The sequence below is a fragment of the Parus major genome, chromosome 5 (assembly GCF_001522545.3).
Source record: "Parus major isolate Abel chromosome 5, Parus_major1.1, whole genome shotgun sequence".
Lineage (NCBI taxonomy): Eukaryota > Metazoa > Chordata > Aves > Passeriformes > Paridae > Parus > Parus major.
This window is the reverse complement of record NC_031774.1, coordinates 26,125,789-26,145,614: the sequence shown is the minus strand read 5'-3', so window position 1 is coordinate 26,145,614 and position 19,826 is coordinate 26,125,789. Positions and strand designations below refer to the sequence as shown.

General features: G+C 39.0%; 1 protein-coding gene across 2 annotated transcripts; it reads right to left on the bottom strand.

Moving 5' to 3' along the window:
• Positions 1-225: 225 nt before the first annotated feature.
• LOC107205851 (photoreceptor outer segment membrane glycoprotein 2) lies at positions 226-19,315 on the bottom strand. 2 transcript variants are annotated; one of them, XM_015630878.2, is made up of 4 exons: positions 19,227-19,315; positions 6,964-7,632; positions 2,960-3,206; positions 226-1,609 (listed from the first exon to the last, which is right to left on the bottom strand). In XM_015630878.2, exons 2-4 carry the CDS (start codon positions 7,542-7,544, stop codon positions 1,343-1,345), a joined length of 1,095 nt encoding a protein of 364 aa, XP_015486364.1. In that variant the 5' UTR covers positions 7,545-7,632; positions 19,227-19,315; the 3' UTR covers positions 226-1,342. The 2 variants fall into 2 exon arrangements, with proteins under 2 accessions (XP_015486364.1, XP_015486361.1); XM_015630875.3 differs by lacking the exon at positions 19,227-19,315 and having other exon boundaries at positions 6,964-14,627.
• Between the last annotated feature and the right edge of the window lie 511 nt (positions 19,316-19,826).

The following is a 19,826-nucleotide window of genomic DNA, read 5'->3' as shown; positions in this document are numbered from 1 at the left end:
CATAGCCTGCTTGAATTACATTATGGTTTATTTACATTTACTTACGATACATCCTTATAGTATAATTTTTGCCTTTTCTGGTGTTATGGAAAACAACAGTATTTAGGTAAAGAAATTTTTACTGTTACTCTGCACAGTTTCTAAAGCAGGAATGGTTCTATTTTAAATATTTCAGTGATAAAATTTCTTTTACTTGATTATCCACAAAGAATGCACTCACAACAGTAGCAAGTAAAATATTTTATTTGGTCTTTCCACCTCTGTTTGTATTGGTACATTTTTCCTGCTGACTATTAATGATCAGTTATAGTCATAGGGCACCCTGTAACTACAGGTGGTTTGGGCATTGAAGGCTTTCACTCCATGCATCAACAAAGCTCCTGAGCATTGTACCAGGGGTGTGATGCATGAGCTGTCAGTGTGTCTGCCTTCATTGATTTCAAATATATATGATTTTCCCACCCCTGGATCAGGGTGGTAAGTACTTATGAAACAAGGAGCTTTCAAGCATCTAGGATCGTCAGTGTTTGTTTCACAGGAAGTATCTACTTGTTTTTAAGCTTGTGCTATCACATGCTAGTTAGAAGTTTAAATATCCCTGCACGAGCTGGCAGTTATTAATCAGAAAACTCCTTTCAGCTGTACCCTTTGACTTTGAGGGAAGTGGGGCAATTGGCTTTCTCTAAGCTATTGGAGGGGGGAAAATGAAAAGATACTGCAGACATTTTGGGAAAAACAAATGAAATACTTTTGTGGTAACTTTCATTGCCTTCACCTGAATTTCACATACCTGGTGGGTTATTGTAGGCTGTAATATATGCATGTTTTTGTTTAAATTTCCACTTTCCTAACCTGCACCAGCAGAATCTTTGTTTCAGTTTTTGTCTTTTTTGTAAAGAATCTTTTTACCCAGCGTAATAATTTCTTTTGGGAATTCCCTGCTCCTGGGATTTTTATAGGTGTAATGACAAACTTCTCTGGTACCTATTCAACTAATCTGTATGTTAGTACATGTGGACCCATCCTGTCTGAAATATTTGCTTATGCTTAATGATAATTCTGATGCTTTCAGACCATGATAGAAGTCTGTAAGTAAAGGAGAGAAAGTGGGGGACATTCCAGAAGTTTTGTGCAGTGTTGAGAATCAGGGGTTTCACAAGTAAAAACACATCCATCCAAGGAAGTATCAGCATTTTTGGAGCTGTCACCAGTCTGTGGTTTGTTCAATTGTTTTACTAGTTTTTCTACCTTGCTTTTTTTTCCCCACCAGATAAAATCTGGTGACTGTAGGACTGTAATAGAGCAAAGCTAGACTTGTGATGTCATTTCTTGGAAGATTTGCCTACCTAGCTGCAGGGATAGATTTTGTTGTAATATTAGTTTTGTCACAGTCTGTGTTTGGAACGTTAATATTGGGGTCGTTCATGCCTGAGACAGTGGAGATCTGGTTGGCTTTACCGAGGTTCTTAATGATGTTGATGTTGTATTTGGCAGTTTCCACAAAACTATTTTCTAGTAACCAACCATCTGATTCACCCTCCAGATCTCCTAGCAGAAGGACATTCTTCATGGCTGTTTGTAGGTACCGGACACCAATCAGTACAGAGAGCTGTAACAAACAGTTAGTGGTTAAACAGTTGAAATTGCAGCCTCAGTCCTATCACTGCTTTCTGACTTGTGTATTTACAGGCTTCATAACTGAGTAAAGCAGACAGACTCTTTATCCTAGCAATATACCTAACCACTTTTCCAATAAATTGCATTTTTTAAGAAAGCAGGGAGAGAAGGATTGATTCTCTGTTCATTCTTCAGGTAACAATCATCCTTGCATGCTATTAGAACCTAGAATTAGCCATGAACCTTCTAGCCTCAGAGACTGCAACTAATTGATGTAGAATGGGTGATCAATTAATGAAACCATCAGTCACTGGGAAAGAAAAAAATTGTAGTATGTTAATTTCAATGGATTTTCTCAGTGACATTGATTAAATCAATATTTCTTCCAAGGAGGTTTAATCATTCCTGTGTAAGCCATATGTGTCCTCTATGTGCCAAGGCATGAAAATTAAGAAGGATGGCCTATAATAGAGGCTCAGGTCTAAGTTTAGGAAAAAGCCCCACTTTCATAGTTCTGTTGTAATCAAGATCAGCTTGTCAGTATTTAAGGGAGCACAGAGAGCTGGCTCACAGCTTTTCACATGCTTCAGAGGCCTGTTATTTCTGGCACCATGACCCCACCTACCACTGCCTGAGGACTGTTGTGAACTACCCTAATTACAATGCTAATACTTATGCAATAATCAGAAAGCTAAAGCATACTAAAAAGGTAAGAAAATGGTTTTGGAGCCTGTGCCATTGGTAGGGGGGTTTACTTGCAGATGACAGCATCGAGAGAACTCCTCTTTACAGATGTCAGCAGGAACACTGCAGCTTTGCAGGTGTGTACCTTGCCTTTTATGTGTTTGTTGATTGCATAACCAGCAGCACAATCTACTTCTAAAGGGACGATATGCCACGATTGCAAGAACTATCTATATGGTGAAACTAAACAATATAAAAAGACCTACTCATTTTTTATGTTTGTTAAAACTGACTTAAAAAACATCCAGACCTTGTCACCAAATTTCCTTACAGTTATGCCACTGTATCATCATCCTGTATCTGATCCCATAAATTCATCAGGGAAGGGAATATGCTATATTCTGTTGAAAAAGTTCTATAAATATACAGAATTATATACATGTTTCTCATAGTTCTCATCCTCAACAAGATTTCTTTCTGCTCTGTGGACTTTGGGAAAGTTGTCTTTACTAAAGAAAACCCTGCAACATTCCTGAAGTGCTTGTTGACTTTATACTGGATACTGAGGCACTTCTCATGTGTTACACCACCATCGTTTCCCGTCCTAGAGAGACAGAAGACTGATTAATCTGATAGAGACCATTTTTATGAGACTTACCTCGAACAACCAAATAAGTAATGCTGCAATGCCAATGGATCTCATGATACCAGTGTAGTAATCCAGCAGGGCCTCTCTGCACCCCTTCATCCAGATATTGAGCTCCTCTGTCAGGAAATCATAGTTGTAGTGAGCACTGTTGTTTGTCAGCTGGTACTGGATGCAGGGCCGTGGGGAGCTGGGGTTGCAGCAACTGAAGGGGACTCCATCCACCAAGAACTTCCCATCAACATTGCTCTTCAGACGGCTGCAAGAGGACAAAGCCTGGGCATTACAAACCTGGTGTCAGCAGCAGGCAGTGCTTGTGATTTTAGAAAAGGAAGTAACACAACTCTGCTGCAATGTAGGCCTCTCCAATATAACAAAAGAAAAATGAGGATATAATTTCAGCTGGAAAAGTTGTTTACTGCCGGAAAGCTGAATATTGGATTTGCTGTAATTAAGTGTGGTGTAGCACAGTACCTCATGTGGTTCTTCATTCTGTGCCACAAGACGTGAGTTCAGTGTCTGGGGAGATGTTGCCTTTTTTAGGTATCTTTGTGCTGAATACTGAAAATAATTTTTGAACTTGTTTATCTTGGTGGAATTTGAATGGAAATTATATCCCTGGAAATCCTGTGTTTCACTACTTCTGGACTGATTTTTCTACACAATCATTCCATGAGAGAGAGATCCTAATACAAGAACAACTTTGTATGCCACAGGAGCCACTGGAAATCATCCGCTGGACTTTTGTCACTGTACCCATTGCAAGGGCTCGTCCAGCACATGTTTTGAGACTAATTCACAAAGGAGTTTCTAGTTCTTGTAGCTTCACTTTCTGTAAGTTTAGGAAATTTGTATTGCTAAAAGTTATTCCTTTCCCTCCTTTATAAGATCAGGAGGAAAACAAGTAGTGAAAGAGGAAAGATAAAGAGGTATAGGAAAAAAAATCATAGGATGGGAAGAGAACACAGTCTCAAATTAACCAAGATGTTCTAGAGGTGAAATGAATCCTTGGCATGCATTTTCTTCAGAGAAAGAGATTTTCCAGAAACTGGACAGTATCTAAGATGCTGAGAGACACTCTCACACCTTGGGGAAGCAGCTTCTAAGCATGTTCCTATTTTCATGCTCAATGGAAAAGGCTGATTTCCTGAGACAGCCCCATGGGTGAGAACCATGCCCTGGTTCATCAAGTCCAGGCCTTTCTTCTGTAAAGGGGGCCAGAAAACATGAAAGACAACTTTCACTTAGATACCCAGCTTTCACTATTTGCCAATAGTAAATTTGCTAATACTTTCTAAAACTTAGTAATTTATTAATGTTTGCAAGTAATATTTTTCTGTTCCACTACAGCTGATCTAAATGAGAGGGAAGGAGATTGTTACAAGAAGCTCATCAGGTAAACAGAAGGAGCAGAAACACTGTGGTCCAGTCTTGATCTGGAATTTGGGACTAAATGTAACCTTCCAATGAAACATAAGCTGCTAGGAAGCTTAGTATTTGTGGCAGTTCTTTGATTGCAGAATAATTGCTTTTATTTTATTGCTGTGAGCCTACTAAACACAACCCCTTTTTTTTTTTTGTTTCTTGTCCTTTTCTTCCTCTCTATTTTATTTGGGTTGTAGTGTGTTTTGTTTTACTTAAAATTCTCTCAAAAACATTTTTACTCAAAGATCTTTACAGGTAAACCAGGAAGTTCGTCTGTATTTCCCACTTAGGACTGGGATAGGCATGAATTTTTCTCCATTTTCAAGCCTAGCTTTTTATTTTGTGGCCATCATATCATTGCTGATGGCAGCAGAATGGAATCAATGTAAGAGAGTCCAAATAATCTGCTGAAAGTAGATTGAAGTGTGTGACCCATGCTGTGGGCATAGGCAGAATTAGGCACTGGAAGGGAAAGGAGCCAGAGAAGCACAAACCAGAGGGCTCCAATGTGGAAGGAGAAAAGAAAGCTTGCAGAGAGGAAGATTGGCGCATTGTGAAAGGAAAGATCTTACCTGGGCTGGCAAAATGCCCTCTGTGTTTCAGGATATTATAAATATTCGATGACCCAAATATAGTACTCGATCTCTTAAACTGGGTCTTAAGCTTTTCTTTTGATCCCAAGCATCAATTTAAATACTCTCTTCTGTTCCAGATGTGTTATAAAGAGGAATCCTCTTTCTACTGCCAACAGTAGCAGTTTCCAGACTTGGGTTATATCTTCCTGCCACTGTGTTTCCTCTGAGGGTGGCAAATTTAATAATTATTTAATTGTATCTTGGTACTTAATAGTATCTTGGTACTGTTAGAAAGGAAGACCTCAGTAAAAGAGTTGGTGGAGCAAGACATTCACTATTTGCTGTTGCAATTCAAAGTTATGGTATTGTAAAGCAAAAATTGGCTTTTGAGCAAAGATGATTTTTAGCCAACCAAAGCAGTGTTAGCATTGTACTGCCGTAACCTGCCTCATGTTCCTGCCAATTCCCACTGACTGTTTCCATGCCTTCTCAAATTGTGGTGTTGGCAACAGAGCTGTAGAAAAGGGGGGAGGGAAGAGGGTTTTTCAGGAGTCTGAAAAGTTCCATTTTGAGAAGGTTACATGTGAATTCACAGTATGTCAGATCTCTTTGCCTCTTGATCTACAAACTACTAACTGATACAGAGTACAAGTTCAAACCAAGAAAGATTGATTCCTTCTCCACCCTTTCAGAACATTACCAGCTGGGCTTTACTTCCTATGATTTCATATCAAATCTTTCATTAACAGATTTTTGGAAGTCATGGTAAAATTTTGTTATACAGCACCAACTTGGATTCTGCCAATCAAGATGAAATTAAGCCATCTATCCACAGCAGAAGAAATTCAGAAATTACTTTCCTCACACACTTTTCACTGTCTCCTTCTGTCTAAATGGGGCAAAAGCTAACTGGCAGTGTGTTCTCAAAACAATGGCAGAGCACAGGTGAGCCTGCAGAAGAAAACACAGCTTAATTAAGACCCTGGGTAAAACATTACTGTTTCTGCCTCTTATGGAAATAAAAGGCAATATATTTTACTTTTGACCTCACACTAAGCTACTGCTCTTAAATTCCTGGGCACTGTCTTGGTTGCCATGTCACTTTTCAGCATAGAAATGAGAATTTAAACAGCTCTGGTTCAGTCTGTTCTGTGTGACACTATAACTTTGCTCTTGAGAATGCTTGTATTGCTTCAATACCACAGTCTTCTGTATGCTGATGCCCTCTTGTTTGTATTCTCCTAGGTCCTGCCCTCTGGTATATTTGCAGCTCTCTAGATAGCTTTGCTATGATGGCAGTTTCAAATTGTGAATTCTGTAAAATTAAGACCTTTGGCCTCCCTTCCTCTGGCTTTGTCACTGATTTTTGAGTTCAACAAAATGCAAGCTCTTTGCATTTGTCTTTTCTGGGAATACAAAACTACTACTCTCTTGTCAGTGAAGGCCTTTTTCAGCTTTAGAAGAATAATTACAGACTGGATTGTCTACTTTTGAAAGTTTTAAGTTTTTACCTTGTCTGTATTACCACTCTTCTTTTTGAGCATATACTTTCACAGTCGGTACATCATGTGAAGCACCACCACCAAAAGAAAGGGGGGATTTCTGCTTTTTTATGCAGCGTATGTGGTTTGGCAGTTTCTCAGATGTGAACATACAGATTTGAACTTGGGATTGCAAAGTCTAATACCTTGAAGAAGGGTCTTTCAGTGCTGACTGTGCAATGTACTTATAGTACAATCCTTTTCTTACTATTATCAGCTCACTATAAATGAAATAAAAATTTTGAGGTAGCTAATTCACCACACTGAAAAAGAAGATACATATTTGCTTTGCTGAGCATCCCTAAAGGCTTAGAAAAAGGCAACTTTTGACTGTGCGTATATTTAGCATATTTTGTGAGTAACCTGGTCATTCTTCATTTTTTTAATTAAGATACAAAGGTCAAGAAAAAAGGGCTTTCCAGTTTCAAAAGAGTTTTTCTCCTAGATTTTTTTGTTATAACTGATAAATACTTACTCCAAAACCTCCTTGGAAGCCATATTCAGATAACGAGGAGATACCCATTGAATTTCAAACCAGTCTCTAAAGCCATTGTTTCCACAGCAACGGAATCCAATTTGTAACAAATCCACTGTTTTCTTTAAGAAACACCGCCCAGGTATGTCTGTGTCTTTATAGAACTTAATAGCATCCCTCAGTCCCAGATAGAGAGACTCTTCCAGCTCGTTCCTCATGGTGTAGCACATGAGAGCACCCACCAGGATGCAGAAGGTAAAACAAAAGGTACATACGATGTATGGCAGCATTACTAGTTTCCATCGGGAGAACTTGTTTGCATCTGAGCAGTCATAGCAGATTTTGCCACCCAGAAAATTGATGATACATGCTATGACCCCTACAGAGATCAGCATGTTGGGGACAGAGTTAATGTCCCCTTTTGCCATCACTTCATTGCGCTTCTTGATCTCTATTTTCAGAAAGAGGCCGAGACTGAAGAGAATGATCCCACTCACTACAGAAACCCAGTTGAGGATCCATAAGATCTGAGCCAGCTTGTCCCTCTTGGTTTTGGTGAATTTGACTTTGAGGACAGCCATAGTCAGACGTGCATTAGGAAAGGAAGCGTAGGTCAAGGGAAGCTTGTAAGCTGATTAGGAGCATGGATCCAAGGCATGCAGTAGAAATCTGAAGAAGAGGGAGAGAGATTACTGTCTCTTTGACCAGGTATTTATAGAGCCTACAAGAGAACTTCCTGTACAGCCTCATGCACTCTGAGTCCTGCCAAGGGAGTGCCCTAGTGAAACTTATTGCTTAAGTTTCATACCAGTGTGAATCACTAAAAAAAAATAAATTCTAAGGACCAATTAGAGCAATTAAAAACAAGTGAATAGTATGAACAGAGACTCTGAATTCCTGTGAATTTTTGTCAAGACCTATTTTCTGTGTGGATCTGATACCTAAAAGTGAACTGGTCTGTGTCTTTCCCTTCAGAAGACTCCCAGTGTCTTTCCCTTCTACTTGTTGCTTTTTTTTTTGGTTTTTTTTTTTTTTTTTTTTTTTTTTTTTTTTTGTTTAACAATTATAGGTATTTGATTCCTGTGTTATGGTCAGGTTTGTGTTCAAAAGTTGAATAAACAAGACAAACATACATACAGCCTTTTTTTCTTTCCAGAAAACTTGCTTGTGTTGCTCCTAATTTGGCAACTCTCATTAGAGTGATTTTATACTGTAAAATTCTGCATTACATAATTATACAGTAATTTAATTACACTAATACAATGATATTTATAAAAAGTAAAATGTAATCCTATAAATCTGGGGAAATAGAGATGTATAAGCAGCATAATATTTTCTAAGTTAGTGGATGCTATTACTGAATAAAACTTGTATCAGCTAAAACAACATGAAAAACACCTGCAGACAGACAAGCTGGAGAGAAGTAGGGCTACACTGACCCGGTAAAGGATCCCCAGCTGCAGTGAAGCTTAGCATTGGGTAAGCAGATTGTTGCAGAGTGCAGTTTAAAAAGGCAATGGAATGCCAGCGTCTTCATGTGTTTACGTTGGAAATAATCAGTTCTATTTGTACAGGCAAGGAATAGGTTGTGTGATTCATATTAGGGTATGGATAAATATCTTCATACATTAAGATTTTAAGGCCTGTGAGATCTAATGAATTCAAGTTGGATTTATTTTCTCCTGCATTTACAGAGAAAACTAATTCCCCTCAAAGCTATTCAGCTCTGTGTATCTTTTGTACAATACACAGAATAGTGTGCTAAATGCACAGTATTTTTCCTTACCAGTCTATTTCCAAAGGTGTTGAGGCCAGAAGCTTTCTGAGTTTAAAAACAGGGCCCTAATTTTAATGATTGTTAAGTATGATTATCAGTTATGGCTGAATATTGATTGTGATTGTATTGTCACAATAGTATAGTATAATCACCTTACAGAGATGTCCAGAGAATAGTCATAAAATTATAGCACTTGCTTCACACCATTCTTCTCCAGTATTGTTCAGACCTCATTTGAAGGAATCACGCTCTGCTGGTACAGAATTAAGCCTCCCTACAAATTCAGCTGACAGCCTGAATAAGCCTGTTAAGCCTGGAGACAGTATCTCTGATTGCTTCACCAGTTAAGCAGTTCGTGACTTGACCTTAAATAGCTGTAAATGATGGCTGCTAACAGGTTTATTTGCCCAATACTCAGGCCTCAGAGCTCACAGCAGAGAGAATCTGATGTGAAATTTGCTCATTCCTGATACACAGTTCGTGTTCAATAGCCAGCACATATGAATGTATCACTCACTGTTTGTTTCTGTGAAACACATATATGTATTTGAACAATGCCTTGAAATTGTTCAGCACACATTTAGTTATTTAGTTACTGAAAACACCCTACTTGCTAAATATATTTTGTTTTAACATTTGGACAAAAGTTGTCAATAGTTCTACTCTTTTAAAATTCATCTACTCCAGAGAGATTTGAGACTTTGTCATATTCTAGCCGTAAAGAAATTTGAAGTTGAGTTCCAGAAGCAGGAATACATTCAATCTCATGGAGCTATTCTGATACAGTTCCATCCCCCATTTTCAGATGCTTGAAGTTTAAAAAGTTTCTGTGCAAGAAAAATTCTAATAATTCCTTGTCTCCAGAAATTCTCATGAGGTATTATTAGCTTCCTTTGTCAATTTTTAGTATTGTTTTTAGGATCAGATTTCATGGAACATTGACATTTATCTAACACACCAGCAGCATAGGGTCTGTGATTTCATGGAGTCTTGGTACCAGAGGAAAGGGATGGAATGACTGGTTGTTGTAGTTCAAAGACCACTTGTTGACTGACCCTGGCTATCACTGATATGCTTGGGATTGATCTTTGGGAAACACTGTGCTTGTCATGAAACCTTGACTGCCTCAAGTCCGGGACAGAAGAACAAGTTACCTATTCTGTTCCTTGTTCCTAGCCTACTACATGGATAATAACGTAAGTATGCTAAGTTTTTCACCTATGCTAACAGTTTACTGAGTTTATTTCAGATAATGACTCTCTTCATATCATAAAGAATTTTGTAAGTGCATCCTAACATTATTCTTTCCCTGTTTAATAATGTATTGAATACATTTATTAGTGTAAGATCTCTTGTAACACACAAACTGCTGCATAGTATAATTTTTTAGCATGATGAAGAAAGTTTTTCCAGCTGAAGGAGCGGAACTGCAATTATGAGCTGAAAGTGTTAGTCTTGCTCTTCAATGTGTGTTTGTTCTTCTCCAATTCATACTTGGTAGCAGATTAGTGTAAAGCCACAAATGCTCCCAGCATTTCAGTGGATCTAACGCCTGTCATAGTTCTTAGAAATCTTTGCACGTAAACCACTCCAGAGTTATGAATCATATACACACAGACATGTCTTCCCCAGCTATGGGAGAGCAAACTGGATTTTATTCTTATAAAGGGAGAAATACTTCTTTCAGCAAAAGAAGCCAAATAAATGTGGAAATCTCTCCCTTACTATCAATACTGTTCTCAAGTTTTCCTTATCGAATTCAAATTTATCTAACTTTTAACACAGCTTCCATCACCGTACAATTTGCTTCCAAGATACCACCTAAATGTTCCTTTGCTATCAAATTCCCCAAACTATATTGAACAAGACATAGCACAGCTATTTATTTATAATATTTGCTTATTAAATATGAATTGTTCAAAGAAATTTTGCAATTTTGTCATAAACAAACCACATCTTATCTTACTGATTTTGCTAAAATCTGCTATTTTAGCTAAACATTAGCTAAACATACATTGCTATTTATGACATTATGAAAGAAACCACTAACCTGTTTCAGAGGAATGAGTAGGATCTTGAAACTGGTAACTTGCTGAATACAAGGGAGAAAATACCTGAACTGGACATCCTGAGGATGACTGAATGATTTCCTGATGTCTCTGTAGTTGCTCTGTCTTCACATTGACTCACCAATGGAAATGGAGAAAACCGCTTCAACTCTCCTGCCTGTGCTAATCTCTCCTTCATCTCTAATCATAGCTAAGAGATTTATTTCAAGGTTCTTATGCTGCCAGATTAAATCCTGCAAAACAGGCCAATTAACTGAGTGTGAACTGAGATCTCACCAACTAAATGGTTTATGTGACTTTCTTCTACCTTTTTACCCTGCTGGACGTTTGGGCTAGTAAGCAACAGAACTGTTTTTCATTACCTGCTAATGTCTTCAATAGCTCTCACTTTGTTCTTAACAATAAATATGCCTTCAAAGGAGAGAAGAATTAGAATAATAAAACTTTGTGATTCTGTGGGAAGGGTAAATCTGTCTTAGGCAGCTATCATTTATATCCACTATTATGTTCCTTACCAATGATTCCATATTTTGTTGTTTTGGATGCAATTTTCTGTTCTCTGTGTATTGAATATGATTGTCCAAAAAAAGAATTCAAGTAACCAAGAGCATTTTCATCATCCTGTATGATTCACGGTAGGTTCTTGTTTGGGAAGCTTTCCAGGTTCAAGAACAATCTGGTAGAAACCTCTGTCCTAGTCTCTTATCTAGCTGTATTCCAAGGCAGAAGCAAAAGCAAAAGTGTCACATCCTCTGGCATTTCTGAGCCCAGCGTGTAGCAATGTGTGGGACAGACATGGCTGGTTTGAAGTGGCATCACTGGTGGCAATAAGCTGAGACTGCAGCAGTGCTTGGTCAAGTTTGAGGTGATGTCAGTACCAGAGCCGAATCCCTAAGCAGGAGCAGGTTTGAGCTGTAAGATCCATATCTATAACCCCTTGGCACAGCAGAGAGAATTCAGTGGGCACATGGCTGACTGCAAGAGACCCTGCACCAGGCATTGTAAATGTGTAGAAATATTCTCAGAAGCATAAATTGTCCCAGTTTATGATAAGCAATAAAGCAGTATTCTGATATGACTGTGATTATAACTCTGTGTTCTGGCTCTATCTCACCTGTGTCTTAATGGTTCAGAGCGTATGTGGTCCCAACATCTGGGACCTGTTGGACCTACTGCATATGGACCACACAAATGCTTGCATATGATCAAATACACTCCAACTGCATTGAATTAATCCCGTTCATGAGTCATTCATGCTTTGGACTTGCAGCACTTATGCAGACTACAGGGAATATTTTAGATCTTTTCAAATGTTTTGGTTTGTGAACAGATCAGTTCTATGGAAGTATATTCAACAGGTAGAATGTATTTCTTGGGTACAGCACAAGCACACAAATGTACACATTTTGAGCTATTGTGGGTTTGTGGTTTATCTGAAATCCTGGACTAATGGCAGGGATGTGGTTTATCAGAAATCCTGGACAAATGGCTGAAGTACTTTTCTGTGCTTAAAAAAATTCACCTTTTAAAACTCTCCCCATCTGCAGAACTCCAAATGTGTTATCCCTGAGTATTAGAAAATGCTACTTCCTCACTTACCTCGTAGCAGAAAACTGCACCTTCACTGTGGCTGCTTTGCAGCACAGACCTCGTGCTTGCCTGCATGGAAGCAAGCAAGCAGGAGATGGCAGTGCTGCTGTATGAAGGCTTTTTCTACAATACAAATTAGAGGTCATTCACACAGCTAATGGAAGCTGGAGAATGCCCCATTGTAAGAAATTACTTAAATCCAACTGTAATGCAGTTAGAGGCCAGTGCTACCTGTGTTTTTTCTTCCATCTCATATTTGGAAATGGCTTCAGCTGCAAATGTAATATCAAAAGTTCAATTACTTAAAAATTAGTTCTGTGTTATGGCAGTTTATAATTAAGCATGATGCACTTTCTTGCAGACCTTTGGAAAGCCTGGACATCACAACCACGGAGTAGCATTTTGTAACTTGCAGGAGTGGGTTGTACATGGGGGATTGCACCTATCACCCAGCAGTAGGTATAGAAAGAGATCACACACTTTCCTGCTAACAGTGGAGATTGCTGTGCATTGCTTAGGACCCAAACAGGTAAATTTAACAAATGTTTGCCCAATTACTTACCTATTTAGTACCATTCATATATAAGTCCACAGCCAAGGATAGATGTGTATCAGTGCAATGAAATAACTATTTGGGAAGATGCAATGTTTAATTTTATATCTAGTTTCCAAAAATTAGTATTTTTATATTTGGGTGGTTTTTAATTTCATCTTGTATTTAATGTAAATGACAATTAATGATATAAGATTTTGGAGTACTGGAATAAACTGGAGGCACTTGGTTAGTCTGATGGAAACAAAAACTTTCCAACCTTTTCTTCTGAGCTGGGGCAAGTCCATATTGAGGAAGAGATTCTCACTTGTATGTGATAATGGGGAGAGGACATGAACAACATCTGCTTTTTTTTTGCTTTTGTAAAGCTGTGAACCACATGGTAGACACTTAGACAATTAAGCTATTCAGCAAATAGAAGTAATTGTGTCTTTTAAGAACATTCATTTTTTAATTATATTTTTTGAACTTTTAGGAAGTAAGTATAGTGGTATTTAGATGATTATGGGTGTTATAGTAGATAAAGATACCAAAGTTAAGTCACAACATCTGAAATACTTACAGAATTGCAGAGTTGGCAGAGGTAATCTCAAAATTTAAAGGCAAGAAGTAATGTCAATAGTCAGTAATTTAAAAGGACACGGTTTGTACATTAAAATGACACAAAGCTTATTGAAAATGAAGTCAATTTTGTTTTTTTACAACTACAGTTCTATGCTGTACTACTATGATCTACGTTGTACTAGAAAATCCACTGTATTATATTCCATGAAAAATGTGAATACTATAACTGTAGCTCACCTAATTGCCTGAAGAGCACCACAGACGAAAAAAATCAGGAAAAGAAGTACTACATTTTTCAGATGTGTAAAGGTTATAACAATATGGATACCCTGAAATCAGTCTCAGGCAGAAAAGGAAATTATAGCAGACCTGCACAAACTGCACTGAACGTGCATGGCTTGTCATTTGGAGTTCTGTGCATTGTAGGAAAATCCATATCAGTACCTGTCAGGCGGGCTCTGATTTCAATCCATAGGAGCTGTACTGTCCACAATCTCTGAGTCATCCACTCATGACTCACGGTGAGTCATTACAAATGGAAAACTAAGGCACACAAATAGTGTATTCACCTTAAAATCAGACCAGCACTCTATAGTACAGATGGAAGTGAACATGTATTTTAAATTACCTGGTAACCTAAAACTTCCATCTTGGCTGTAACTTCTGAAGACTAGAATCCATTTTTACAACCTTAATCATAATTAGACCATGCAGCAATCTTGCTTTTCACTTTTGTACCTTATTCACTATGGATCTTATCCTTGCAAGCCAGGAAGCTTTTTGCAGAATGGAATTATACACATAATATGAGGCCTGGCAGCAGAATTCTCTTCTCATAATGAGGTAAAATTTTCCTTTTAAAATTCCATATCTAATAGCATCAATACTTTGGTGCACTACCAACTGACCCTTCTTCTCCTAGCAAAGTAGTCAGATATACACTGTCACATTTCTCCTCCTAAACTAATCATGACCTATTCTCAGCTTACTATAAACCTGATGTTGATGCTATTTTTCACACTCCAGACATCATTTGAACTGAACACTATTACTTAGGATATATTGTAGGGAATCTGAGATTCTCTTGGAAAGAAAAGAGAGTTAACAAGAAAAAGAAAAAAAAAAAGAAAAAAAAAAAAAGAAAAAGGCTCATGGGACTTTTAGAAGCTGTCAAATAGATAGAAGCCAGAACCCAGACACAGTGCTCTTAGAACTCTTCTTCCAAGGTCCCTCTGTCCCCTGAGTGGTGACTTCATGGTTATTGACACTGTGTCAAGAAATGACAGTTTGTGGAAAAAGACTGAAGGAACTCAGGTGCCTTAGTGTAGAGATGACTGATGGTGAGAGATGAAAATAGTGCTCAAGTAATTTTGTAGGTAAATGCACAGAGGAAAGGAATAAATTCCTTCGGTGGTAGGATATGAGGAGAATAATGGGGGAAATAATGAACAGCCCATATGAAATCCCTTGATTTCCATCAACAAAGTACTTTTAGAACAGGCTGACAAACACTGGCCAGGAGTGTTGTAGGGACAGTTGGTCCTTCCCTGAAAAAAGGGCTGAACTAGATGTCTCAAGGTCTGTGGTTTGTCATTTGCTATTAACTAGATACTGTTTAAACATCTACAAAACTTGGCAGGAGCTTTCTCATCTTTGGCTGATACTTCCTTTGCTACTTGACTTTTGCCAGAAATGTGAGCTTATCAAATGTTTTTACCTTTCTACTCTTCAGTGAAAGCATTGTTTCTGCCTCTATTTATGTATTAATTTTTGTTACAATTTTCAATAGTTTTTCAATTCTGAGAGTTGGTGTATCTTAACTTACTGACTAACCAAACCTGTGAATTTTCCATCTCTGTTAAGTCTGGGCATCTTGCTATCCATGTCCTCCTTTTATTTTTTTCTTTCTTTCTGACATCTGACTCTCCAAGGTTTTTTTGGGTTTTATTTTCTGTAGTCAACTAAGCAGAAACATTATTCAGAACTTCTGACTCATACATAAATAAATAAATTTTGCCAAGACCCCAAAGCCCAGACAAGGAGTTCCAGTGGAAGTGTTTGAAACCAATGAGTCTGGACTTTGCAGGATGAGTCATCCACTCCCATACATGTTTATTTGAAAAAAATAACAGCAGAGTTCAGAAGTTCTTGCACACTGTTAATCATGTCACCCTTCTCCTTCACAGACATATGAATATGTTTGTGTGTATGTGCGTGTTTAAATATTTAAAGATTCCTCAAAGAAAAATCAGATTATTCCTTTCAGACAAAAACTATTGATGAAAATTCTCACATCTCCCTTACTACACAAAAAAGATTTCCAGGAAAGCAAACTTATTTTTCCATCGCTATACCTTATGAGCCCTAGGGAACCTGAATTTGGAAGCATTAGAAAGTTATGTTCCATCTATAGACATTCCTGGAAATTCCAATCTATTTCTTCACAAAGATTTTAGAAGTGGGTACTCCATTAGATATCTGGGTATTTTCTCATTCTCTGTTCTTTTTTAAATTAAAAAAAATAACAAAAGCTAAAGTGCTGTCTAGTTGTGCCCAGAAATAGTTTGCTGTCACTTTGATCTTTTTTGGCTTGTTTCTATCTTTTTTCAAATTTGGACCAGTTCTATTTATTGCCTCGTTACACAATTTAACATTTATTACATTTAATATTAAATAATTATGCATAATATTTATAATTACTAAATATAAAAATATCCATATTAAGATGTAAGAATATCTTTACATGACTGGAGATTATTTTTCATACTTTCATAAGTCAGACTTATTAGGAAATCATATTCATTGCTATGCCCATACCAGCACAATTAAATTTTTTTGTTCACATCTTTTCATAGCAACTATATGGTTACAATAAAGTTTGGTCTGGCAAGCCTTTGGGATTTGCAGTAATTTCTGTAATTAATCCTCTTGCTCTTTAACTTCAGAGTTTTGGTGAGCAGTACTTCTTGCAGTCTACAATCAAGTGAGACATGTAGGATTGAATTAAGGTAACACACTGTGTTGGGGTTTAACCCCAGGTAGCAAGTAAGTCCCAGCAGCTGCTCACTCACTCCACCGATCCCTGCCCCAGTGAGGAAAAAATGGATGGAAAAAGAAAACCTCATGGGCTGAGATTAAAAAAAAATCATAATTGAAAAAAAAAAAATAAAAGATAATAACAGTTAGACATTACGACCAATAATAACTGTAAGGGAAAGAAGAGAGAAATAAAACCCAAAAGAAACAAATGATGCACAATACAATTTTTTATCACCTACTGACTGATGCCCAGCCTGTCCCCCAGCAGCCATTGGCACCTCATGGCCAACTTGATGTTCAGTGGTATGAAATGTCCCTTTGGACAGTTTGGGTCGGCTGTCCTGGCCATGTTCTCCTTCATTCTTGTGTACATCCTCACTAGCAGAGCATAGGAAGCTGAAATGTCCTTGATGTAGAGTAAGAAGACCTCAAACCTAACTAAAACTTCAGCCTGATGTCAACATTATTCTCATACTAAATCCAGCACTGTACCAGTTACTATAAAGAAAATTAACTCCATCCCATCTGCAACCATGACATTTTGCTTTACTAATTTATTTTGTACCATCTGAGATACTTAAAAATCTCCAGAAGAAACAGGTGCTCATTTGCTGTGGTTTACTGCTGCTGACTAACAACACACATTTTTACACTGAGATAGCCAACTAGAACTAACAATGTAAGAGGTGAACAAAGGGCATAGGACAGTTTTTGGCTCAGGATAGCTTTTTCCAAGGGAAATCAACACAATGCATCTGAGCTTAACTACATGTACTATAAAAAAAAACCAAAACAAAAACCCAAAAAAACTAGACTAGTTCAATTTCATATTTACATAAGAGATTTTAATGTGCTGATGTTTTTTTGGGTTTGGTCAGGGTTTTTTTGGTGAGTGGTAAAGATATTCTGGAAGTCTGCACTGACAGAGGAAATGCTAGTATCTGTTATACTTACCAACATCTATGAACCTAAAATAGTAGAACAGAAGGCCTTGAAGTACTTCTTGGTGTATTTCTGGAGCAGTGAGTTAAAAAAGATTAGATCTTTTATTTAAGGACTTCCTTCACATAAGTGGAAACAGATTTTCCTTTTGAAAAGGCTCAGTTTTAGTTTATTTTCTTCCTGGTTTGACTTTTATTCAAACCATTCAGGTCTTGTCTGCTTATGAAGAGCATGTGGTAATCTGGAAACTTACAGCTCACTGTACTTCAACTGACAATGAAGGAAGGGCTTTTTGGTCTTTTAAAGCTTTCAGTGTGCAAGAAGACAGGTACTCCTGGTATGGTTCCCATGATACTGTGGATGTCAATTGTATTAGATAATGAATTAACTTGTGAAGTTCCAAAGTGATGAGAAAAACTATGCCCCTTGGATCTGAAATGATGAACAGGTAAACAGACAAACCAGATAAACAAGTTTGTTAAGGCTTTTCCATTCTCTTTAATTGAATCAGAAAATTCTCCTGAAGAATTGTACACCTCAGGCAACATGTCAATTATCTGGGGAACAATAAAGCACTCTTCACAAATGGATTCATATTCATGAGCTCCTCATTACATCTAGCACACAGCAAGTTTTGTTGGCAAAACTTATTACTTAAAATAAGAGGTGGTTGGGGTATTTATCTACCCTCAGTTATAATCTGGGAGGAAAAACACTGTCTACTTCAGAGTGAATGTGAAAAAATTATTTGTTTGGTGCATAAGAAGAGCTGCTTATCCTAAAATAAATGACACTGTTGCAATGCCTTTAAGACAGATTTGAAGGAATATGTAGTTCCAGTCAAATATTTTCTATCTGAGAAATTGTAAGTGCCTTTTAAAGGTAAGCAAAATCCTTAATTCCTTTTTGGAACCCAGGAAAAGATGTACTATTGTGTATAAAAAAAAGCAACTTTCTCCACCTATTGCCATCAACATTGGTTAATTTCTATTCACAAAATTAAAATTTCTTCACTCTATCAGCTTTTTTATTTACTGCTTCAATTGTTAGGACACATAATGCACATATGCATTCACTACATATAGGGAAATGTATGCTTTTCACCAATGTTTATCCACACCACTATGACTGGTGGCCCACTGCTTGAGGCAATTCCCTTTGTTAATGAAGAAGCATCTCCCTAAAACTGACACTGAGCAACTCGCAGCTGTTTGGGGTTTCACTGCTCCCAGCTCTGGGTAACTCACTCGTAAACTACCAGAGTAAAATCTTCCTTTTCATAAAGTAGCAGGAGAAGATACTGTTTCCTAACTTTACTCTTTAACTATGATCTCCTTGTGAGGAAGGAAGAAAGGGCTTAAATTATTCACACTATCTTCTTATCTGTCTGGCAGTAGGGAAATAAAGGCACTTTTCTTTTTTTTTTCCCCACTTAAGGAAACTTCACATGTGGTGAACACTACGGTATGTTTATACATAGCTTCATACAAGCTGCTGTGAGCAGAGCAAATCTGTCCTTCCTCCTTCCCACAGCACAGGCAATTCTTCTAGGTGTGCCAGATGGATCCAGCCTCTGGGCTGACACCGTGGCCTACAAGCACGTCCTGCAGGCTGTTGTGCGATGACGGCACCCACCGAGGAGCGCCCGCTCCGTGGCCTCACGAGTCCTGCCTGCAGTGAGGAGTCACCTGTGAGAGCGAGAAGCCTTCCCTTCGAAGGCCGTACTCACCTAGGCACGGGACACATCCACCGTTTCCTACTGTCACTCTGCGGAGCCCAGGGCTGCCCTGCTGTGCCCCAGCAGGGGCCCCTGCCCCGGCCTCTCCTTCCTCAGCCCTCTCGCCCCACCCGCGGCCGGGCAGCGGCCTGCGCCCATCAGGCCCCGGGCAGCCCGACCAGGCGCGAACAGCGCGGCCGAGCCCCGGCTGCTGAGGCGGAGGTGGCACCGCAGCCAGGACCCAGCTTCCCGCCGGCAGCGGCCCTGCGGCGGCGAGCACCCAGGGCCGGCGCCAGGCCCCGCACGGGCGCTGCTCCTCGGAAGCTCGTCGGGAACGGGAACTCCGGCGCCCACCCCGCGGCTCGGCCCCAGGGTTGCGCGGGGGCGGCCGCGGCTGTACCGGCGCTTGCCGGCTCAGCCAACCCGGCACCGCACAGCGCCGCGTCCAGGTGCGCCCGCCCCCGTCGCCGGACTGACCGAGCTGACAGCCAATCGCCCATGAGGAATCTCAGAAGCTGCCCAATCACCGCTCCGGAAATGGGATGTGGGCGGTGCCCCGGGGGACAGCGGGCTCGGTGGCGCCGCGGCCGAGGAAGGGCGAGCGCGGGGGCG